Source organism: Procambarus clarkii, chromosome 84 (assembly GCF_040958095.1).
Source record: "Procambarus clarkii isolate CNS0578487 chromosome 84, FALCON_Pclarkii_2.0, whole genome shotgun sequence".
NCBI lineage: Eukaryota > Metazoa > Arthropoda > Malacostraca > Decapoda > Cambaridae > Procambarus > Procambarus clarkii.
In genome coordinates, this window is record NC_091233.1 from 10,146,215 (window position 1) to 10,172,667 (window position 26,453).

At 42.9% G+C, this 26,453-nt stretch overlaps 1 protein-coding gene across 2 annotated transcripts in view; it reads right to left on the reverse strand.

Moving 5' to 3' along the window:
* Positions 1 to 26,453, reverse strand: part of LOC123753846 (uncharacterized) — a 123,914-nt gene that overhangs the window by 74,530 nt on the left and 22,931 nt on the right. For both annotated transcript variants that reach the window (XM_069316542.1, XM_069316541.1), the window contains exons 2-3: positions 25,282 to 25,357; positions 939 to 1,076 (exon numbers count right to left, since the gene is read on the reverse strand). In XM_069316542.1, coding sequence (XP_069172643.1) covers positions 939 to 1,076; positions 25,282 to 25,357 — 214 coding nt within the window. The remainder of the gene's footprint in view (positions 1 to 938; positions 1,077 to 25,281; positions 25,358 to 26,453) is intronic.

Below are 26,453 nucleotides of genomic sequence, written 5' to 3' on the forward strand. Positions count from 1 at the left end.
CACTACAATACTCTTCACTGCATCACCACAATAGTCTTCACTGCAGCACTACAATAGTCTTCACTGCAGCACTACAATAGTCTTCACTGCAGCACTACAATAGTCTTCACTGCAGCACTACAATACTCTTCACTGCATCACCACAATAGTCTTCACTGCAGCACTACAATAGTCTTCACTGCAGCACTACAATAGTCTTCACTGCAGCACTACAATAGTCTTCACTGCAGCACTACAATACTCTTCACTGCATCACCACAATAGTCTTCACTGCAGCACTACAATAGTCTTCACTGCAGCACTACAATACTCCTCACTGCATCCCTACAATAGTCTTCACTGCAGTACTACAATAGTCTTCACTGCAGCTCTACAATAGTCCTCACTGCAGCACTACAATAGTCTTCACTGCAGCACTACAATACTCCTCACTGCATCCCTACAATAATCTTCACTGCAGCACTACAATAGTCTTCACTGCAGCACTACAATAGTCCTCACTGCAGCACTACAATACTCTTCACTGCATCACCACAATAGTCTTCTCTGGAGCACTTCAATACTCCTCACTGCTGCACTACAATACTCCTCACTGCAGCACTACAATACTCCTCACTGTAGCACTACAATAGTCCTCACTGCAGCACTACAATACTCCTCACTGCAGCACTACAATATTCCTCACTGCGACACTACAATACTCTTCAGAGCAGTACTACAATACTGTTCAGTGTCATAGTACAACGTTCTTCAATGGAGCACTAAATGCACTTCAGTACAGCACTAATATAATGTTCAGAACAAGACTATTATAATATTTTACAGAGCAGCACTATAATACACTTCAGAGCAGCAATAATATAATACTTATAAGCGCAGCACTATACCACCCTTCAGTGGAGCACAACAACACATCAGAGAAACGCTACAATACTTACTCTTCACTGACAGTTCAGGAAAGGTGATGAAAAAGGCTCCTAAGGGCGCACCAAAGATATTCTTCTGGTGGTACATGACGAGTCTGAAGGGCTGGTGGTCGGCGGGGAAGAGCTCCGTGGTCTCCGCCAGACTGCACACTGAAACACACACGCAGTTGAAGGTCACGAGTTTTAAGAAAATATATTATACTTTACAGCTATTCCTTTACGGAAGGTGTTACTTCACATTGCTCCGTGAAGAGGAATTGTCAGTGAAGGCAACCTAATATTCTTAGATAACCTTATGTCCCTACAATACCTTATGTTCCTAAATAACCTTGTGTTCATAGATAACCTGGTGCTGTTAGATAACCTTATGTCCTTAGATAACCTTGTGTTCTTAGATAACCTTGTGTCTTTAGATAACCTTACGTCCCTACATAACCTTATGTGCCTAAATAACCATGTTTTCATAGATAACCTTTTGTCCATAGATAACCTTATGTCCTTAGATAACCTTGTGTCCTGTCGGGGGTTCACCATAAGAGGGTGAGCAACAGTATACACAAGGTCACTCACCGTAGCCCTGCGGGTCTTCACTCTATCCTCGCGGCGCCACTGTACGCCAGGAGAGTATCCCAGTCAATCCCAACCGGCCTCTGATCGAGAATGAGTGAGAACACAGCTTGTTCTCTTTACAGCTGTGTGCCCGCCCTGGCAAGGGCTCTACTATTAACCACAAGGTTGCCAACTGGTGTTTCCTGTGTCCAGTAACACGTCAGTGGTTTTGTTGAATTGTCGTAACAGTGGCAAGAGCACACTCAATAGATCTGATATCAGGCAGGTATTTATTTCTATCACTCTATTTCCTTTCATGTATTATATAGCCACAAGAAATATGGAGGGGATGATACAAACGCCAAGTTATTTTGTGTTTTACTTAAAACTCAAGACATCACATCCGTATATCAACAAGTAAACAGCTATTTCATGCGTAAGTCGCTCGTTCCCACATATAATCATGAACTCACCAAGCTGGCAATGCTCCCCCTCACGTCAATGTCAAAATCAGCTGGGCGACTCCCCCCCCCCCCACTGCGTGATCTCTTACTGCACTTGTTTGTTGGCGAAATATGCCTGTTTCTTTAAATTCTCAAGGATCACTAAATGTTCAAACAACACAATATCTGCGACAATTGCAATAGAACGTAAATACTTCGCTGCACTGATCTTGAGCTCAATCAAACATTTCTATATTAATGAACACAATAATTCACTATCATGGTATAACACACTGCACCTCATTTAATGATAACGCATGCAAGTATATATTACTGGAGTTCTCACTAATTCCTTTCGTGGGCGAATATTCAATTGATCACTGCACACATGAATGGTTATTCAATACACAAGCATAGACATATATATATATATATATATATATATATATATATATATATATATATATATATATATATATATATATATATATATATATATATATATATATATATATATATATATATATATATATATAGATAAATCATAGATATCAATAATAGTAATAATATAGTTACTGGGCACATAGCCTAACACCAAATACTGGTACATTTATATACATATATTCTCTCACTAAATGATCATATTAAAGTCTCACGAAAGACATTATCAACACAGTACATTCATCAATTACTCCGGGTGCCTGCACACACCAATAATAATAATAGATACCGTGAGTGCTCTATGTAGCCCCACTCTGCACACTTGTGCTTTACTGTGACATAGGTGAGCCTTGCTCACGATATACAAAATACTCTGGCTAAATAATATATATCTGACTAAAGGGGAATTGGGAGGTAAATTAGAATCACCTACTTCCACCTATCCTCCGGTGAGAGTTGAGTCATAGCTCCTGGTCCAGGCTCCCGCCTCGTGTAGGGAACGCCCCCACACACACCCTGTCGTGTCCTCCAGGAACCCAATCAACGTCCCAAAATAAACGCGTCGTCTCCGTGTTCTGTCCTCCGCGGGTCCGTCCCCCTCCTCCACGTCTTGTAGGGTTGGAGTCGGTCTCCCGGCCATCAACTTCTCCTCCCAACTATGGCTGCCAACCTACGTCTCGGCTGCAGTCGTACGGATTCCTAATTAGTATCTTCATTCACTGCTTCCCAGTGGATTGGCCCAGCCGCTACGTCGTCACTGTGAAGCTATCAGACGTCCCAGATGATACTGCCTAGACTTCACCTGCACAGCACCCGACCCTGGAGCACTTGATGCTCAGTATACCGTCAATTCCCTCTTTGGTCCACACATGGAATGAAAGAAGACCTCTCGGCGTACTTGCAGACTACGGGTGACGCGTAAGATCCACGGGAGTGACGTATTACTGTCAGATTGGCAGGATCAACCTTCACACATCCGTCTACCTTGACTTGTCGTGTCAGACTGATTCCCTCATGGAGGATTGGCCCAGCCACTACGTCATCACTGTGAAGCTATCAGCCGTCGCATACGTCGCTGCCTAGACTCCACTCTTGCACAACACCTATCCCTGGAGCACTTGTTGCTCAATATTCTGTCAATTCCTTCTCTGGTCCAACACATGGACGAAGGAAGACCCCACAGGTGCTGGCAGACCGCCGGTGATGCGTAAATCCTCCGGAGACGGGGTAAACTGTCCAACTGACAGGACCCCCCAACGCACGTTCGACCTCCTTGATGTGCTGTCTTAGACTGATGGTGCCACCGCGGCGCGATGACCGGACCCCCCTTCCTTCGTGACATCATACTTGCCAAGAGAGGTTTTCATTGGCTTCCTATGCCACGTCGCTGTTGGTGACCAATCTGGCACCACTGACGTCACACAGTTTTGGCGGCAAAACGGAGGGGCCAGCGCCATATTGGCTTCCTAAAGTGCCTATACCACAGGCCAAAATACTCTTCTTTTACAAATTTCTCGCCACCTCGAGAACACTACACTCTCCCAGATATATCAAACTGATGCCTGCGACGTAGAGAACGCTCGGGTAAAGTGGACATGACTCTTACAGCAGGCGTGGGAGAAATATAAGGGGGGGAACACCGTCACATACCCCTCCCCTTAAAATAAGAGTCATGTCTGATTAGTGTATACAGGACAGGGCATCTGCTACTACGTTGTCTTTCCCTCGGATGAGTTTAATCTCCAACCAGTACTCCTGCCGCCAATGCAAAACGCTCCTTACGTATCCGTTGACCATTCCCACGGTCACTCCTGATGTCCATTGTTCCTTCAGCATGGACAGAGGACTTCGCACCTCGTGTCCATACACCAGCTGGAAAGGTGAGAAACCTAACGATCCTACCACTGCATTACGTATGGCAAACAACGCAGGGCATACTGCTTCATCCCACTCAGTTCCCTGCTCTGCGCAGAACACACTCATCAGCATGCCGTCCTGTATGTAAAGATGAGTGGCCCTCTCAGGACCAACACGTCCTCCATTGGCCTCATGAATCAATTCGGGGAACTCTATCTGCTGCAACTCTCCAAGACGAGTGCGGTCCACCCCTAGAGAACTGGTGAGGGTCACCTGTAACTCACCATCCGGGCTGCCTTCGCCCTCCACTCGTTCTCTGGGTCCCATGAAGAGGCGATCGATTCCCAGGCTGTCGGACATCTCCTCAGCCCGATCAGGTTCACTCCCTCCGTGTCCGTCGCACTACCTCGGAATCACAGCACAAACCGGGAACGCCACCGTGGCGATTCCTTTCTCGTCCCCACGGGCGTCTAACACTCCGCCTGTCTCCTTATAGTGCTCTAAGCACTCCTCGCCCTTCACGAGATTCGGGAGGACATATCCTCCACATGCGTCATTTCCCAAGATGACTTGTGCCTCCATCTTGGGCATTGATGCACAGACCCCCACCACTAGGGTCTGGCAGCCATAATCAGAATTCAGAGTCACCTGGTGTAGGGGCATCCTCACTGGGCCTCCCACAGTGGTCACACTTGCCACCCCCACACTGGTACTCTCGTAACCCTCGGGGAACAGGGTTTCGCTCACCAGGGTAAAATCTGCCCCAGTGTCTCTTAATATTCTCACCGGAATGGGGTCTGCGTCCCCCATCCTTACAATTCCCTCACACACGAATGGGTGAACTCTCTTCTCCCCACTCAGTACGGGTTCATCCCGCACCCTCTCAGCCATCTGGTCCTCTACCCTCACGAAAGCCACGTTCCCCCCGCTGCTCAGGGTGTCTGCATTCCCGCGCGACGTGTCCGAATACTCCGCAGTTGTAGCAGCGGATCCTTCTTCTTCTGTGGATCTTCCTCGCGCCATTCATCAACTCCTCCGTTTCGGCAACAACTCTTGAGCTCTCAGCTTGGGACTTCTTTACCGGCTCCACAGCACCCTTTGATCCTCCACTGTCTCTACTCGAGAGGTGGGACTCGGGAGAACTCGCTCCCGTCCTCCATCCTTCTATAATTTCTACCATATCCGGAGTATACGGGCGGTCGGTGCTGTCCCTCTCGGCGTGGGCGTAAGGCTTCTTCCAGCATGTCAGCTCTGTCGGCTGCGGCCCTCAGGTCCTTTATGTCCGCATCCTTTACTCTAACCCTGATCTCAGGAGAGAGCACGGACATAAACTTCTCCATGACCATAAGCCTCTTGACATCCTCAGCTAACTTCGCTCCTTCAGACTCCAGCCACTTCAGGAACTTTCTCTCCATGTCCCTCGCCATCTCCGCATAAGATTTTCCTGGCGAACGGGTACATTCCCTGAATCTCTTCCTGTAACATTCCGGCGTGAGCTTAAAAGAATGGAGCACAGCTCTCTTTACAGCATCGTAGTTGGTGCACTCCCTGAGGTCGAGCATGTTGTAGGCTTCACGAGCTTCACCGGTGAGCCTACTCTGAACCAGCTCCGCCCACTCTGCCCTCGGCCACTTCTTCAAGGTAGCAACCCTTTCGAAGTGGTTGAAGAAACTTTCAGCTTCATTCGGTACAAAGACCGGCAAATTTCGCTCCCTCACTCGGCGGTCTTCCTGCTGTGGCGGAACCGGTGGAGCTAGCCCTAGCTCAGCTCGCTTCAGCTCCACCTCCTTGTTAGCTTCTATCTCCTGCTGTTTCAGCCTAGCTTCTAGCTCGCGCTCCTCTCAGCGCAACTGTGCCTCTCGCTCCTGTTCCTCACGCTTCAGTTGCGCTTCTTCTCTCCTCAGCTGTGCTTCTCGCTCTTGTTCCTCACGCTTCAGTTGCACTTCCCACTTCAGCTGTGCTTCTCGCTCTTGTTCTTCCTTGCGCAGCTGTGCCTCTCGTTCTTCTCTGCGCATCTGTGCCTCTCGCTCTTCTCTTCTCAGCTGTGCCTCTCATTCCTGTTCTTCCCGCTTCAGTTGCGCTTCTCGCTCTTCCCTGCACAGCTGTGCCTCGCGTTCTTCTCGCTTCAGCTGTGCTTCCAGCTGCAGCTTCATTATCTCCAGCTTAACGCTGCGCCTGCTGCTGCTGGATCCTCTGCTGCTTCCACCAATGCTCAGGTGTTCTCCCATACTGGCAGGTGTTTGTGGCCGTTCCTCCCCCAAAGCTTCATCTCGTGCCCTGAGCTGTGCCATGATCTCCAGTCTTCTCTCTCCCACTTTGGAAGATCTCAACTGTATCCCAAAGTGGTCTGCTATCGATTGCAGCTGTGCCTTGGTGCACTCCTCCAGCACCTGCTCGTCTCTAGTATCAATGAACCTTGTTACCTTATCATCCTCCATCTTGTGCTATGAGTGATACCCTGTACCTGATACCTAATACCACTGCAAAGTACCACAACTGCAACCTTTATCTTGATCGTGATCCTGGCGAAGTCGCCAATGTCGGGGTTCACCATAAGAGGGTGAGCAACAGTATACACAAGGTCACTCACCGTAGCCCTGCGGGTCTTCACTCTATCCTCGCGGCGCCACTGTACGCCAGGAGTGTATCCCAGTCAATCCCAACCGGCCTCTGATCGAGAATGAGTGAGAACACAGCTTGTTCTCTTTACAGCTGTGTGCCCGCCCCGGCAAGGGCTCTACTATTAACCACAAGGTCGCCAACTGGTGTTTCCTGTGTCCAGTAACACGTCAGTGGTTTTGTTGAATTGTGGTAACAGTGGCAAGAGCACACTCAATAGATCTGATATCAGGCAGGTATTTATTTCTATCACTCTAATTCCTTTCATGTATTATATAGCCACAAGAAATATGGAGGGGATGATACAAACGCCAAGGTATTTTGTGTTTTACTTAAAACTCAAGACATCACATCCGTATATCAACAAGTAAACAGCTATTTCATGCGTAAGTCGCTCGTTCCCACATATAATCATGGACTCGCCAAGCTGGCAATGCTCCCCCTTACGTCAATGTCAAAATCAGCTGGGCGACTCCCCCCCCCCCACTGCGTGATCTCTTACTGCACTTGTTTGTTGGCGAAATATGTTATGCCTGTTTCTTTAAATTCTCAAGGATCACTAAATGTTCAAACAACACAATATCTGCAACAATAGCAATAGAACGTAAATACTTCGCTGCACTGATCTTGAGCTCAATCAAACATTTCTATATTAATGAACACAATAAGTCACTATCATGGTATAACACACTGCACCTCATTTAATGATATCGCATGCAAGTATATATTACTGGAGTTCTCAGTAATTCCTTTCGTGGGCGAATATTCAATTGATCACTGCACACATGAATGGTTATTCAATACACAAGCATAGACATATATATATATATATATATATATATAGATAAATCATAGATATCAATAATAGTAATAATATAGTTACTGGGCACATAGCCTAACACCAAATACTGGTACATTTATATATATATATATTCTCTCACTAAATGATCATATTAAAGTCTCATGAAAGACATTATCAACCCAGTAAATTCATCAATTACTCCGGGTGCCTGCACACACCTATAATAATAATAGATACCGTGAGTGCTCTATGTAGCCCCACTCTGCACACTTGTGCCTTACTGTGACATAGGTAAGCCTTGCTCACGACATACAAAATACCCTGGCGAAATAATATAGCTGATTAAAAGGGAATTGGGAGAGAAACTAGAATCACCTACTTCCACCTATCCTCCGGGGAGAGTTGAGTCATAGCTCCTGGTCCAGGCTCCCGCCTCGTGTAGGGAACGCCCCCACACACACCCTGTCGTGTCCTCCAGGAACCCAATCAACGTCCCAAAATAAACGCGTCGTCTCCGTGTTCTGTCCTCCACGGGTCCGTGCCCCTCCTTCACGTCTTGTAGGGTTGGAGTTGGTCTCCCGGCCGTCAACTTCTCCTCCCAACTACGGCTGCCAACATACGTCTCGGCTGCAGTCGTATGGATTCCCAATTAGTATCTTCTTTCACTGCTTCCCAGTGGATTGGCCCAGCCGCTACATCGTCACTGTGAAGCTATCAGACGTCCCAGACGATACTGCCTAGACTTCACCTGCACAGCACCCGACCCTGGAGCACTTGATGCTCAGTATACCGTCAATTCCCTCTTCGGTCCACACATGGAATGAAAGAAGACCTCTTGGCGTACTTGCAGACTACGGGTGACGCGTAAGATCCACGGGAGTGGCGTATTACTGTCAGATTGACAGGATCAACCTTCACACATCCGTCCACCTTGACAGGTCATGTCAGACTGATTCCCTCTCGAAGGATTGGCCCAGCCACTACGTCATCACTGTGAAGCTATCAGCCATCGCATACGTCGCTGCCTAAACTCCACTCTTGCACAACACCTGTCCCTGGAGCACTTGTTGCTCAATATTCTGTCAATTCCTTCTCTGGTCCAACACATGGACGAAGGAAGACCCCACAGGTGCTGGCAGACCGCCGGTGATGCGTAAATCCTCCGGAGACGGGGTAAACTGTCCAACTGACAGGACCCCCCAACGCACGTCCGACCTCCTTGACGTGCTGTCTTAGACTGATGGTGCCACCGCGGCGCGATGATCAGACCCCCCTTCCTTCGTGACGTCATACTTGCCAAGAGAGGTTTTCATTGGCTCCCTGTGCCACGTCGCTGTCGGTGACCAATCTGGCGCCACTGACGTCACACAGTTTTGGCAGCAAAACGGAGGGGCCCGCGCCATATTGGCTTCCTAAAGGGCCTATACCACAGGCCAAAATACTCTTCTTTTACAAATTTCTCGCCACCTCGAGAACACTACACTCTCCCACATATATCAAATTGATGCCTGCGACGTAGAGAACGCTCGGGTAAAGTGGACATGACTCTTACAGCAGGCGTGGGAGAAATATAAGGGGGGGAACACCGTCACAGTCCTTAGATAACCTTGTGTCCTTAGATAACCTTATGTCAATAGATAACCTTGTGTCCTTAGGTAACCTTATGTCAGATAACCATGTGTCCTTAGATAACCTTGTGTCCTTAGATAACCTTATGTCAGATAACCTTATGTCCATAGATAACCTTGTGTCCTTAGGTAACCTTATGTCCATAGATAACCTTATGTCAGATTACCTTGTGTCCTTAGATAACCTTATGTCAGATTACCTTGTGTCCTTAGATAACCTTGTGTCCTTAGATAACCTTATGTCAATAGATAACCTCGTGTCCTTAGATAACCTTGTGTCCTTGGATAACCTTATGTCAGATAACCTTGTGTCCTTAGATAACCTTGTGTCCTTAGATAAGCTTATGTCAATAGATAACCTTGTGTCCTTAGATAACCTTGTGTCCTTGGATAACCTTATGTTAGATAACCTTGTGTCCTTAGATAACCTTATGTCAATACATAACCTTGTGTCCTTAGATAACCTTGTGTCCTTAGATAACCTTATGTTAGATAACCTTGTGTCCTTAGATAACCTTATGTCAATAGATAACTTTGTGTCCATAGATAACCTTATGTCCTTAGATAACCTTATGTCAGATAACCTTGTGTTCTTAGATAACCTTGTGTCCTTAGATAACCTTATGTCAGATAACTTTGTGTCCTTAGAAGACCTTATGTCCTTAGATAACCTTGTGTCCTTAGATAACTTTATGTCCGTAGATAACCTTACGTCCACAGATAATCTTATGTCCTTAGATAACCATATGTCCTTAGATAACTTTATGTCTATAGATAACCTTATGTCCATAGATAACCTTGTGTCCTTAGATAACCTTATGTCCTTAGATAACCTTGTGTCCTTAGATAACTTTATGTCCTTAGATAACCTTGTGTCCTTAGATAACCTTATTTCCTTACTGTTCTGCCTTGAGGGGGTTGGGGAATTTGGGACTTAAACCTCCAAAAGAGAGCTCTGGTTGTTGCACCAGACTGTTACTGCCGTACAGGCGGACAACGTCCCCCCAACCACTCCCTGACCGAACAAACAACCGACCTCGGTAGCCACACTCCCGCTACCGTCGGTCGACCAGCAATGGACACTGGAGTTCATGTAATTTACATATAGGAGCACCCTGTATGCCTCTTGATCTTGGAGAGGGGTTCAGCATCACATATATAGGAGTGCAGCTCCAACAATGGCCTCGTTGTCATAAGTACACACCCTACACGAGCCGCTGTGACTGCCCACTCTCTCCTTGTTTGGAATGATCTTCTAAATACCCCTTTCGTGAATTAATATATTCTGCCACCCTGTCCACAGCCGTGATCCTCTCTCTCTCTCTATCTATCTATCATTCTCCTACTTTCTGGGAACCTCACCAGGACAAGAGCAATAACCAGCTAACATATACATTTAATACATATACATACACAACACATAACATATAAAATAGAATATTATCATGCAACACTCTAACCTGCTACAACCCGGTAGCATTCTGATATATCCTGGCTTCACCAACCGTCCATATCAAGTGGCTGCTCAACTCTTGGCTTAACACTTACTACTCCCTCACTAAATGGAGCTGAAATCACGTCACAACAATACTGTATCCTCAGTCCTCAAAGTATATGAGACTCAGCTTTGGGCTGAAACATCAGAAACCTCTACATCAGAATCCCCAACAAAAGAAGAAATCAATCTCTCACCTTACACTGTGTCTTACATGCCAATAAGCATTCAAGCACTCCCCTTGAACATTCCTGTGTGTCCACCATGAACCTCTGTTCGGCTCCTAGAGGCTCACTACCAATATATATCTCTAGGTCCTCCAAAATATCAGGAAAGGCACTTCTGCAGTTCTCACAAAAACTGCTGCACAACAAAGTCCTAATCAACCATCAGCGACGCTCCACCACTGATTCAACAGAGACACATGTAGCTCCTCTACACTGCTTGAAGTCAACTCCTCACTATGGAGTTCTGCTCTTCCACAAAGTTCAGCATACATTTCTTCTCCAGCCTCGAAGTTCTTCATTCAATTTCTTCTCTAACCTTGAAGTTTCTCCAGGAACTCCTTCTCAAACAAACTTGCAATCCCATTATCACGCCAATAAATATGTTCTCCTAACAAAACATAATTAAATGTATTCACAGAAAATAAACTCCTCCATCCGACATCTCTTTAAACACTACTGCATTACCGCGACGGTCCTCCCCCATCCTTGGTGAGTCCACTCTGGGAACATGTCCAGACGCGTTACTGGGGCCGCCGTTCTGGTCGTGAGGCTAGGGGGGCTTCCCCTCTCTCAGTCAGCCACTGACCTTAGGCAAGGGTGGACATATCACTCCTCCCTCCAGCATGTTTTCCTATCTCTACTCTCTTATTTTAGTTCACCAGGTCAAAAAAATATTTGTACTATATACATAAACACTTGCCATGATCGCTGGTCACACGATCAAACAAAATCAACCACTGTAACAACTATTATATGAGCTTACCGCAGAATTCTCTGATGTGAGGACGCTCACTCATTGGAGCTCCTGCATGGCGCTCCATAGGCCACCCACAAAAATGCTTCAGGACTGCCTCACAGGACTTCATCCAGTCCACGACTTGAATTCACAACGTCACCCAGCAGGCTCCACCACAGAAACACCTGCTTGCTTCCTTCCTCTTGACGAAGCAACACAATTAGAGTTCCACAAACACTCAATTCCAGGCCACCTCTAACAGTTACAATCACAGAGAAATTATGTACTAAGTTCAACAGCTTCCTCACACTTGCGAACAAGTAGCCTTCGCTCCACCACTAACAGAGGGAACTATACTCTTCCTTCTTGCAGGATATCAACAAAGTACATCCACCTCTGACGACAGTTGCGACTCAAATGAGGTCACGACCTCCCGCTAGCGTCCCTTCAGGTCCCCAAAGAATCGACATCCCACCTCATGTCACTTATTACCAATGCCCATCCTCTGCTAGTACCCTGAGATAACTCACTGACGTCTATTTAATTATTTAATATATACATCTTTCCTCTGACCTCTCAATTTCAGGTCCAGCAGGTAGAATAACTCTCAGAAAGGTAGACTCGGTCCACCCAGGTTATATGGGGTCATAACATTAGATAACCTTATGTAAATAGATAACCTTGTGTCCTTAGGTAACCTAATGTCCTTAGATAACCTCATGTCCAAAGATAACCTTATGTATAATAAGGTTATCTTTGTATTTATATATGTATAATACACATGAGAGAATGTGCAGTGACTTAATGTCTAACATATTCAGAGATTTGAGTAGGGGTACCGAGTGATGTCTGGGGCCAGAATTGGATATTGTCCTAATAGCAGCTTTGTGTTGAGTAATTAGAGGACGTAAGTGATTTTGGGTAGTAGAGACCCAAGCACAAATACCATAGTTGAGATATGGATAGATAAGGGAGTAATAGAGAGTCACCAGGGCAGGGCGTGGTACATAATAACTGATCTTAGAAAGAATGCCCACAGTTTTTGAAACTTTTTTTGATATGTTTAGAATGTGTCCCTGGAAATTCAGCTTGTGGTCAATGAGAATGCCAAGGAATTTGCCATCTAATGTGTTACAAATTTGGGTATTGTTTATTTTGAGATTTATGTGATTAGAGGATTTATTGCCAAACAGAATATAGAAGGTTTTGTCAATGTTAAGGGTGATTTTGTTGGCAGTTAGCCACAGATGGATTTTATTTAGCTCAGTATTTACTGTGGCATTTAGAGCAAGGGGATCAGGACTGGAGTAAATGAAGGTTGTGTCGTCAGCAAATAGAATTGGTTTGAGGTGTTGGGAGGCATTTGGAAGGTCATTAATGTAGATGAGAAAGAGGAGAGGGCCAAGTATGCTGCCCTGGGGAACACCAATGTTGATGGGTAGGGTGGGAGAAATTGTATTATTCACAGAAACATATTGGAGCCTGTCAGTAAGGTAGGATTTGAGGTATTGTAGGGAGTGTCCTCTGACTCCATAATGATGTAATTTAAGAAGAAGGTTTTGGTGGTTGACAGTATCAAAAGCTTTACGCAGGTCCACAAACAACCCAACAGGGAACTCATTTTGATCAAGAGCTGTATGAATCGAGTTAAGCATACTAATAAGTGCATCGTTAGTGCTTTTTTTGGGTCTGAAGCCATATTGGCAAGGGCTAAGTATATTGAGTTTGGCTAGATATGAGTAAAGCTGCTTATAGATTAGTTTTTCAAAAATTTTTGACAAGTTTGGCAGGATAGATATAGGTCTGTAGTTGTTAACATCTGTGAGATCACCACATTTGTGGACAGGCGTTACTCTAGCTTTTTTTAGAATATCCGGGAAGGTTTGGAGTTCAAGTGACTTGTTGAAGAGCAAAGCAATAGCAGGGGCTAAAGATCTGGAGGCTTTTTTGTAAATTAAAGTTGGTATCTCCTCAAGGGCACCAGACTTGGTTTTAAGGGAAAGGATTATCTCATTGACGTCAGTGGAATTAATAGGCTTTAGGTACAGAGACTGTGGATAGTTACCTGTAAGATAGTCCTTAATGTCTGTACTGGAAGATGGAATATCATTTGCAAGGGATGAACCAATGGAAGAGAAGAACCTATTGAACTCAATAGCAGAATCAGAGGCTGAAAGCTGACCATCGTTATTAGACAGGAGAGTCGGTTTGTTATTTAAAGACTTCTTTGATCCCAATATTTGAGAAATTGTTCTCCAAGTTTGTTTAATGTTGCTCTTTATTTGGGTAAATTTATCTTCGTAGTATTTAGTTTTGGCTCGTCTAATTATCTTAGACAGCAATAATGAGTAATTCAAAACACTCATTAAAAGTCTTCCCAGACATTCTTTACTTGTTACTTTAACAATTTTAAGAATAGCTAATAACTAGCTCTAAATTATATTGATATTCAACAAGCACAGAATCTGTTAGCAACAATATTATTCCTACGTCTGGCAAGGGATACGGAAACTAAAGCATAACAAGGATATAGGTCCCTTGAAAAATATTTATACTATTAATTAAACATTCCTCTTACATAATCGAATCCTATCAATTAATGTTCTAATATTTATCTAATTAAGAACCACACAAGAATCCTCAGCCAGGGCCTGTCACTATCAAAATACTTGAGTGACTGATTCCTGCATTCCTGATTCCCTGGCAGAGCCAATTAAGAACCCAGGGGTCGTAACAATAACCTTATGTCCTTAGATAAGCTTATTTCCTTAGATAACCTTATGTCCATAGATAACTTTATGTCCTTAGCTTACCTCATGTCCATAGATAACCTTATGTCCGTAGATAGCCTTATGTCCTTAGACAACCTTATGTCCTTAGATAGCCTTATGCCCATTGATAATCGTGTCTCCTTAAATAACCTTGTGTCCTTAGATAACCTTATGTCCTTAGATAACCTTATGTCCTTAGATAACCTTATGTTTTTAGATGAACTATGTCTCTAGATAACCTTATGTCTTTAGATAACCTTATGTCTTTAGATAGCCCTATGTCCTTAAATGATTATTATAACCCTATGTCATTAAAATATTTTTACAACCTTATAACCATATGTCCTTAAATTATTTTTGCAACCTTATAACCCTAAGTGCTTAGATAACATACTCTCAATCATACTCTATTCAGTAATGAACCCTAATGCCAATACTGACTTTAAGCTTCTTAGAAGGGCAGCAACAAAACCAACGGTCACCACAAAGAGGAACAAAAATCTCGTTCATATTCCAAGAGTGAGACTCAACCATAGCAGAAATGCTATACAAATCAAGGGTCCCAACTTGTGGAATAACCTCCCAAATGGGATTAGCGGTCTCCGTGGTGTAGTGGTAAGACACTCGCCTGGCGTTCCGCGAGTGCTATGTCATGGGTTCGTATCCTGGCCGGGGAGGATTTACTGGGCGCAATTCCTTAACTGTAGCCTCTGTTTAACGCAACAGTAAAATGTGTACTTGGATGAAAAAACGATTCTTCGAGGCAGGGGATCGTATTCCAGGGACCATAGGATTAAGGACTTGCCCGAAACGCTACGCATACTAGTGGCTGTACAAGAATGTAACAACTCTTGTATATATCTCAAAAAAAAAAAAAAAAAAAAAAAAAAAAAAAAACTCCAGAACGATTTTCAACCAGTTTAAATGAGAGACTAAGAAGTATTTACTTGATAATATTTTTTTTGGTTAGTAACAAGCCTGTAACGAATTTCCCTCATATCTCCCCATCTTCTCTCATAATAAAAAAAATTTGTGTTACTGTTCTCTTAAATTTTACTTATTAAAATTGTATGTCCTTTCTTCATTTTCATCTAACTATTCAATCTAAATTTATAAAATTGCCTACTTAAGTCCTATATGATCTTCTTGTTTATTTTTAAGTTTTTAACTCACTTAAGGGGTATGTCTGAGGTAATTTACAGTGGATGAACCCATTGTATATTCCCTATGTAAGATAGGGATAGATTAAGTATTCGCCTAGGTGTGCTTGCGGGGGTTGAGCTCCACACTTCGGCCCGCCTTTCAACTGTCAATCAATCAGCTGTTACTAACTACTAATGTTTTTTTCCATCCCCAGGAACCAGCCCGTAACAGCTGTCATTTTATTTATATATTTAGTTATATATATACATGAGTTATTACATTCTTGAACATATATACAAGAGTTATTACATTCTTGTACAGCCACTAGCTGTACAAGAATCACTTGCATTTAGGGCAAGTCCTTAATCCTATGTTCCCTGGAATACGACCCCAGCGAAAAATCGTTCAACAACCAAGTACTCATTTTACTGTTGAGTTAAACAGAGGCTACAGTTATGGATTTGTGCCCAGTAAATCCTCCCCGGCCAGGATACGAACCCAGGACAAAGCACTCGCAGAACGCCAGGCGAGCGTCTTAATCACTACACCACGGGGACTGCTGAACTCCTAGGTACCAGGTCTAACTCCCAGGTACCTATTTACTGCTAGGTAACAGGGGCATCAGGGTGAATGAAACTCAGTGTGTAGTACAATGAGAGGAGAGCAGAGTGGGGAACATAAAATCTGATTTTAGAAAGTATATCGACAGTTTTTGAGACTTTTTTGGCTATGTGTTGTATGTGGGTGCTGAAGTTGAGTCTCTTGTCTGTGTATAGGCCAAGGAACTTTCCATTATTTGTATTGCTAATGTTAATATTGTCTATCTGAAGTTGAATTTGATTTGGTGATTTACTTCCAAATAAGATGTAGTAGGTATTTTCTATATTTACTGTAAGTTTGTTGTTGCCATCCATGAGTGGACTATTTTCAATTCATTATTTACAATATTATTTAGTGTGTAGAGATTGGGGTCTGAATAGATGAAGGTAGTATCATCAGCAAATAATATAGCTTAAGAATGTTAGAAAGATTTGGCAAATCATTGATGTATATAAGAAATAGGAGAGATCCCAAGATGCTGCCCTGTGCCACTCCTACTGTTAATGGTAAAGTAGGGGGGTTATGTTATTGATGGCTACATATTGGTGCCTGTCATTGAGATAGGAACGAATATAGTTCAGAACATGGCCTCGGATTCCATAATGGTGAAGTTTAAGTACGAGGTAGTTATGGTTTACAGTATCAAAGGCCTTTCTCAGGTCAATGATGAGGGCAATTGGGAACTCATTTTTATCAAGGGCTGATAAAGTTAGATTATATTAGGCTGACTAATAATGGCATCATTGGTAATCTTTTGGGAACGGAACTGTTAATCATTTGCATCCGATATTGTATATCGTTTGTATACGATATTGTATATCGCTTGTACATGATATTGTATATCATTTGTATACGATATTGTATATCATTTGCATACGATTTTGTATATCATTTGTATATGAAATTGTATATCATATGCATACGATATTGCATATCATTTGTATGATATTTATATACCATATATATGTAAATACAAACTTGTAAATCACTTGTATACGATATTGTATATCATTTGTATACGATACTGTATATCATTTGTATACGATACTGTATATCATTTGCATACAATATTGCATATCATTTGTTATTTTTCTCGATCTGTCTCACTTTTGTTAGCTTACTTCTATTTTAATATTTTTACCCCTTTTACATCTTTAATTACTTTTTATTTAAATCATTCGAAGTTTTGCCTGAAATACTTTGTGTAACAGTGTAACAAGAGATCAGTACATAGTAGTACAACATGAACATCATAACTGCATGAACAAGGCACAGGCGCGGCGCCAGTCAGGCGGCGCTAGACAATAGAAAAGTTACACCTCTGTAGAAGTTAACCAGGGGTACAGGTCAACGGTCACCGAGTCACCAGGTGGTCAGAATTTATGCCACCATGATAATCTACAGGGATTAACCTCTCCACATCAAATGCAAACCCTCATGTTTAGCTGGAGAGCAGATCATGGAAAGAGACAGTGGAGTGGGAGTAGCCCCAGGAGGACGGTGTGAGTGGACCCCGGGAAAGAACATCATCTTCCTGTGGGAACAAAATTTTCCACAGGAAAATTGTGGAACACCATTCGAGTAAGTACGGCTCTCTTCAATTAAAGCACCTTATCATTCACTATTCTTTGCCTCTGTTGGGGAATATAGTTAGGAAAGTGTCTATTTAATTGATTCAAATAAAGTCATATATTGTAGTGTCATTCCCGCGTGTATTGATGGTTCCTTGTCTTAGTGATATTGGGTCTACCGTCCCCTTTGCTCTAGTGACCTAGTGTCCTTAATTATCCAGTACTCCTCCCCCGTCCGTCCCTTGTTGAGGTGTTAGTATTGGGTGTGTCCCGTCTTATTCTTGTGTACTTTATAGTTCCCCAAGTGGTCAGGATTATTCGAGTGACAGGCCAGGATCCGTTCAGCATTCAATTGTCCCCTACACCTGTCCTGGTAGGTTTATACCATCTGCAAGTCCTACGACTCACACTCCGGTCCCCTGTCCGGTAACTCAGGCTGGTGGTGTTACTTGGTAACTCATACGAAGACTGTAGCAACTAATATTTCTGTCTCGCTTTCCCTCATTCGTTCTCGCTCTCCCTCACTCGCTCTCGCTCTCCCTCACTAGCTCTCGCTCTCCTACACCTCTCCCTCACTCGCTCTCTTGCTTTCCTAGGCTCTCTCCCTCATTCGCTCTCGCTCTCCATCCCTCGCTCTCGCTCTTCCTCACTCGCTCTCGCTCTCCCTCATTCGCTCTCCCTCACTCGCTCTCTCTCATTCGCTCTCGCTCTCCTTCACTCGCTTTCCCTCTCCTTCACTCGCTCTCAGTTACTCGCTTTCGCTCTCCCTCACTCGCTCTCGCTCTTCCTCACTCGTTCTCGCTCTTCCTCACTCGTTCTCGCTCTTCCTCACTCGCTCTCGCTCTCCCTCACTCGTTCTTGCTCTCCCTCACTTGCTCTCGCTCTCCCTCACTCACTCTCGCTCTCCTACACTCTTCCTCTCTCGGTTTCACGTTCTACTCCTTTAGGTTGTCTACGCAGTTCTCAACGTATATTGATTAATTGTTTAGTCCTCGTCTGACAGCCTGAGTGTTAACATCCTACATGATCGGTAGAGCATCCGTTAGTACAAGAGAAGTAGCAGAGATTACACTTATTACAATGGTAGCAACGGTGTTGGTGTCCGATATTACAATGGTAGCAGCGGTGTTCGTATCCAATATTACAATGTTAGCAGCGGTGTTCATGTCCGTTATTACAATGGTAGCAGCGGTGTTCATGTCCAATATTACAATGGTAGCAGCGGTGTTCATGTCCGTTATTACAATGGTAGCAGCGGTGTTCATGTCCAATATTACAATGGAAGCAGCGGTGCTCAATTCCGTTATTACAATGGTAGCAGCGGTGTTCATGTCCAATATTACAATGGAAGCAACGGTGTTCATGTCCGTTATTACAATGGTAGCAGCGGTGTTGGTGTCCAGTATTACAATGGTAGCAGCGGTGTTGGTGTCCAATATTACAATGGTAACAGCGGTGTTGGTGTCCAGTATTACAATGGTAGCAGCGGTGTTGGTGTCCAGTATTACAATGGTAGCAGCGGTGTTGATGTCCAATATTACAATGGTAGCAGCGGTGCTCAATTCCGTTATTACAATGGTAGCAGCGGTGTTCATGTCCAATATTACAATGGAAGCAACGGTGTTCATGTCCGTTATTACAATGGTAGCAGCGGTGTTGGTGTCCAGTATTACAATGGTAGCAGCGGTGTTGGTGTCCAATATTACAATGGTAACAGCGGTGTTGGTGTCCAGTATTACAATGGTAGCAGCGGTGTTGGTGTCCAGTATTACAATGGTAGCAGCGGTGTTGGTGTCCGATATTACAATGGTAGCAGCGGTGTTGGTGTCCAGTATTACAATGGTAGCAGCGGTGTTGGTGTCCAGTATTACAATGGTAACAGCGGTGTTGGTGTCCAGTATTACAATGGTAGCAGCGGTGTTGGTGTCCAGTATTACAATGGTAGCAGCGGTGTTGGTGTCCGATATTACAATGGTAACAGCGGTGTTGGTGTCCAGTATTACAATGGTAGCAGCGGTGTTGGTGTCCAGTATTACAATGGTAACAGCGGTGTTGGTGTCCGATATTACAATTTTAGTTCATCTTATGTTCCTTGTATACACATTCTTATGAATAAATATTATTATGAATAATATTATTACACAGAGAAATCACATTATCATGAGATATCAATAAGAAAAGCCACAGAAGCTGTGATGAGGGTTCGAACCTATGTGCTGAGTGTTCCCCCAGATGCACACTCTAAGGCTCTTAGGTCTAAACAACTATGCCACACCGTTATTATTATTATTATTGTTATTATTATTATTATTATTATTATTACTTTTATTAATATTATTATATTGATTATTATTGTTATTCCCACTTAAATCACATTAACATTATATATATATATATATATATATATATATATATATATATATATATATATATATATATATATATATATATATATATATATATATATATCAATGAGTAAATCCACTAGGATTATGATGTGGGCGCGAACCTACGACCCCGGCATTGCCAAGCCGCATACTCTGCCACTAGACCATCGTTGACATGTAAAGGTCATACAACCGGATTTCAGTAGAAATCCTGTTGTATGACTGTTGTAAGTGCCGGTGGTCTAGTGTTAGAGTACGTGACTGACAATGACTGGGGTCGTAGTAGATATTTTCATTGATATATATATATCACGTTAATGTGATTACTGTGTGTTTCTGAAGTTGGGGTGTAAGGTGTAAGGTGACCAGTTTGCCCTTCCACCCAAGTGCTTGTGGGTCATATAATAATAATAATAATAATAATTTTTATTCAGGTAAGGTACATACATAAAGAGATTTTACAAAGTTTGTTGGGTTAATAGATAGAGCTAGTACATACAATGCCTAAAGCCACTATTACGCAAAGCGTTTCGGGCAGGGCAGTTTGTTCATATGTACAAACTTGGACTGGTTTCGAGTCTTCTAGAGCTCAGGTGAATGAAATTTATGACCACTGTCCAGGGCGCCGGTGGCTCTGTGGATAGCACACTGGATACGTAATCCTGTGACCCGGGTTCGATTCCCTGCGCCGGCGAGAAACAATGGGCAGAGTTTCTTTCACCTTGATGCCCCTGTTACCTAGCAGTAAATAGGTACCTGGGAGTTAGACAGCTGTTACGGGCTGCTTCCTGGGTTGTGTATGTGTGTGAACAAAAATAGTAGTTAGTAACAGTTGATTGATTGACAGTTGAGAGGCGGGCCGAAGGAGTAGAGCTCAACCCCCTCAAGCACAACTTGGTGCTTGCGGGGGTTGGTTTCTAAGGATATACTGATAACCGTATATCCTTAGAAAAATGTATTTCCTTAGATAACGTTATGTCCTCAGAAAGAATTATATCCCTAGAAAGAATTATGTCTTTATAAAACATTATGTCCTTTGATAGAATGATTTCCTTAGATAAAAAGAGTTCCTTAGATAAAAAGAGTTCCTTAGATAAAAAAAAGTTCCTTAGATGAAAAAGAGTTCCTTAGATGATATTAATTCCTTAGTTAACCTTATGTCCTTAAATAACCTTATATCTTTATATAACACTATGTCCTTGTATAATCCAATGTCCTTAGATAAAATTGTGTCCTTAGATTACCTTATGCCCAGATATAATCTTATTTACCTGAATTTACTCGAAGGGAAGAGCGGAATTTACTTAATCTCTCTAGAGGTCTTCACGAAGACAGGAAGCTGTCGGCTTGTCAAAGGTCTCCCCATTTTGTTCTGATAATTTTATGTATTTGCATCTTAAATTGCAGCAGTGTTTTTGGCATTATATGGCTTCGGTGGGTAGGTAGTTCCATGAGCTTAAAACCCTATGGGTGGAAAAGCATTTCTTTGTTTTCTGTCCTATACTGTGGCTTGTTGAGCTTGTTGAGTCTAACCTATTGAAGAAGTGGTCTGCATCAACATCCTCCAAATTGTTCAGTATTTTAAAGGTTTCAATGAGATTCGCCCTGTCATGCCTGGTTTGCAGTGTTGTCAGCCCTGTGGCCCTCAACCGTTCCTGACACGAGAGACGACTAAGATCTGGGATGATTTGTTTTGCTCAGTGTTGCACTTTCTTCATAGCAGCTATGTTCTTCAGAAGTCTCCATGCTTGGATACAGTAGTCCAAATGGGGCTGTACCAGAGATTTGAATCACTACCTTTCTTTCCTAAAAGTCAAAGGAAAGTTTGATTATTCCAAGAGTTTGGTTGGCTTTTTTGACTGCTGCTCCTACGTGTTGGGCAGCTTTCAGTGAGTTGGCAGTATTACCCAGATTTTACATGGGCAAGCGATTATAAACTATAAGCAGTATTTGAATTCGGCAACTGAAGAAAGTTGGGTAAGACTTATTCCGTTTATTTATTTATTTATTTATTTATTTATTTATTTATTTATTTATTTATTTATTTATTTATTTATTTATTTATTTATTTATTTATATATATACAAGAAAGTACATTAGGTTTGTGAAAGTACATAAAATTGGTGTCCTTACATCCTTGCAAAACCACTAACACGCCTAGCGTGTCGACCATTGTTTCGAACCCGACTCCATCGTCGGAGCATGGAGCAGCGATGTCAACGCCATCTGTGAGTCCGCTCCCGAAACCCCCACAAAATAGAAATAAATAAATAAATAAATATGTTTATTCAGGTAAGGTACATACATACAAGTGATGTTACATTAATGGATTGATATATAGATAGAGCTAGTACATACAATGCCTAAAGCCACTATTACGCAATGCGTTTCGGGGAAGAAAAACATTAATATCTAGAACTTAATACTAATTGAGCATAAAGAATAAAAAGTGTTGAAAACAAATACAAATAAAGATAAAAAAAAAGGGGGAACATGACTGAAAAAGCAGCACAAATACAGTAGGTTGACAAACAGTGTTGATTAAAAAAAAAAAAATAAAAAAAAAAAAATAACAGACATGGGTTGACAATAGAGGAGTGAGGTAGGTTACAGGGAATTTATTAGGTAGTGTTTAGTTTTTATCTTAAACTGGTTGAGAGAGGTCATTCCACATTCAGAACGATGTGGAATAGACGATGCCATCTGGTGTTGGCAGTATGATACATGCAAGAGATGCTAGATTCCTGCCTTGGTCAGTTCGAAGAGTCGCTGTTGCTGACCTCTGGTGAGGTGGCGCCTAGAAAATCAGCGCCATCTATTGTGGGAGGAGTTGTATGTTAATGTCAGGCTCCGTAAGTGGCATGTCCTAGTTTCACAAGATCTGGCCAGTGTACTGATGACGTGTCTGTATCCACAAAGGCGACGTAGGGCTGCAGGTGGTACGAGGACAGTCAGTCTACCCAGGGCAGCCTATTATATCTCTACTCCATTCTGCTTTACGTGAGCAGTGAGCCGCCGCTGAAGAGGAACTGAGTAGTAGCTGCTGTCTGCCTGTGAAGTGGCAGTGACAGAATTCGGCGTACCCGGGACTGGCTAGAGGAAGAGACGACTGACAGTAAGGTGCTACGGAGGAGTGTAACTAGCTAGTTGCAAGAAGCTCCTGCCAGGGGTTCGCTACCCTTGTATTCGTTCGTGTAGAGGCCCAGCATCGCGAGGCTGATGTTCTCTGCCAGCACCAGGTTGGAGAGTGGTTGTGGGCGTTCACAAGGAGCACCTAGTGAGACTGTAGATAGGCTGGGCCATGGATAGGGTAGACTCGTTAGTGTTTCCCAGTACTGGTTGAGGACGGTACTGTGTGTTGAGGAAATACGGAAGTTGACAAGGCTGCATTGCATGAGCATCGAGGAGCGCTTAGTGTCCTATGAGAGTGGCGCATGTATATATATCCACTGATATATATACATGCGTCGCTCTCATAATACTTCGTAATCATAGTAATGATTACTCTCATAGTAATACTTCGTTTATGATTCTATTTAAGGTGATGGGAAAGTGAGAATATGTGAATATATCGATAATTGATGAAGTTTCTTATATCTTTCAACTCCCCCCTTGTGTTTTACTTGCATTACCAAGCTCACTCCTTGAAAGCCACTACCGACTTGGGGTCGAATACTAGTACTTTGGTTCCTCTAGCAAAGAACCCGGTTGCGACCCATAGTGGCTGTAACAGCCATGCATTTCAAATTCATTAGCATAGTCTTCAGTATTTAATTTACCATGAATAATTGAATATGTAGGCCTCTAATTACTAAAATACTTAAGTTAAATTATGGGTGAACCATTTGTAATAACAAAAATATTTGGTATGTCGAAATTAGCACATTGAATATTGTCTTCTCTTAGTTTAGATGAACAGAAGTCAATATTGATTTATTAAGTATTTATTTTATTACTTGCTATCGTAATTTTACTTGTCTTTAAATAAAATACATCTTTAATACGAGTTATAGACACACACACACACACACCATATTTCTGGCAGGACGGGATAGGACAGAGACCCGCCGTCAAAGGTATTGTATTTTGAGTCCCCAGTTACAAGGCTTATTTAGTCGAGACGAGACTTATATACGGTTTACATAAAGCTATAGCTGGTCTGTCGGAGTCGTAGCTTGAAGTGTTCTTGGGAAGAACTTTTTATGTTTTATTTCTATATACAAATGTTCTTGCATTTTTATACAGCCACTAATACGCACAGCGTTTCGGGCATGTCCTTAATCCTAGTTTCCCCGGAATACGACCCGCCAAATGGTTTAACAACAAGACATCCATTCACTGCTGGGTGAACAGAGGCGTAAAGTTAAGAATTGGTGCCTAGTCAATCCTCCCGGCCAGAATACAAACCCAGGGCAAATCGCATTCGTAAATAGCTTCCGGAATCGCGACGTAACTGCCACTACGGTGGTAAGAGCGAAAAATTTCCTGAGTTTACCTCATAAGTACTTGTGTAATTACTTCATGAATCTGACTCGTTATGTTTGCTGTTAACCTTATTGCCTTAGATAACCATATATCAATAAATAACCTGAAGTCCTTAGATAACCTTATGTGACAGTGTCAGATCACGAAGGATTGAAACAGGAATTTCCTTTTAATTTTAAGGAAATTCCTGTTTCAATCCTTCATTCGTGGTCTGACACTGTCACATTTTTCATCACGTGTTAATTTTCCTGATTTGCACACACACAACCTTATGTCCTTAGAGATAATCTTAAGGCCAACATCCCATCATGGACTTAAGGTGGACTTGACCTTAAGTCCATTTCCCATACTCACCATACTGGCCCACACTCACCATACTGTCCCACACTCACCTTGCTGTCCCACACTCGCCTTGCTGTCCCACACTCACCATACTGTCCCACACTCACCATACTGTCCCACACTCACCATACTGTCCCACACTCACCTTACTGTCCCACACTCACCTTGCTGTCCCACACTCACCATACTGTCCCACACTCACCATACTGTCCCACACTCACCTTACTGTCCCACACTCACCTTACTGTCCCACACTCACCTTTCTCTTTCTCCCGGCCTGAGACCTTCCTTATCCAGCAGCTCCCACCACCACCACCGTGCTCCGTGTTAACGATCTGTGGATATAAAGTTACTGGAGTAACTTTTCTCTTGTGTATATTTATACTTCAGACCTATTTAAAATACTGTATTACCTTGATATATGGAGATAACTTTGTTTTGCTTCCACTGAAACACAGTACCCAAATTTTCTTTGATTCATTTTGCAATTTAAAAAATAAAACATCAAGCAAAAAATACTCTAGACCTACTGGGTCATACGGACTAAATTGTGAATGAGGGTAACCTAATATAGCAGGCGATGAGTCACAATAACGTGGCTAAAGTATGTTGACCAGACCACACACTAGAAGGTGAAGGGACGACGACGTTTCGGTCCGTCCTGGACCATTCTCAAGTCAATATAGCCCTTAGCGTACATTAAAAAAATTACTTCGAGCAGATGAAATGATATATCTTTACGGGGCGCTACCTGGCGTTGGGGAAGTGGGCCAGACCTCCTACACCTGCAGCACTCATACCATGACCTGTTTGGCTCTGTTGTTTGACGTCATTTAGCAGCCCCCCCGGTCACAGTCCAACCCGTCCTAAGACGATGTCCATTCCATCCAGCGGTAGACCTTCTCAAGACCTTATTGTGTCAAGATCTTTCTCCACTACTCAGCTCTCCACATCAACTTGACTGCGACTGCTTGACACCCTTTATTCTGCCACAGCCTTTTATAAACTACAGTACTCTATATTAATGTACAGCCAGGTACACACATCAGCACACACACACAAACACATAATACAAGCCTGGGCTGTATTATGTAATCCCAAGTTGGCCGTGTTCCTAGGCTACAACTCTGGTCTTAATATTCTTTTATCTGAACTGTCTAGGGGAATGAGGCTTTTAGTTATACTAAAAATAAATTCAAGAAGTAGGCAAACGGATGAGTGGAGAGATGACAAAACAATTATATTTATCAGACAAACACACACACGATATATTACATGACATAATTTACTTCTTACAACTCAAGGTCATTCTGATAGTTAAAACACTGTATCTTATCCTCCTCCGGGGTCTCCAGTCACCCTGTAGATCTAGTCCAACACTGGACGATCACGAAACACTGATCATTTGTATGCGGAAAATCCACAGAGAAA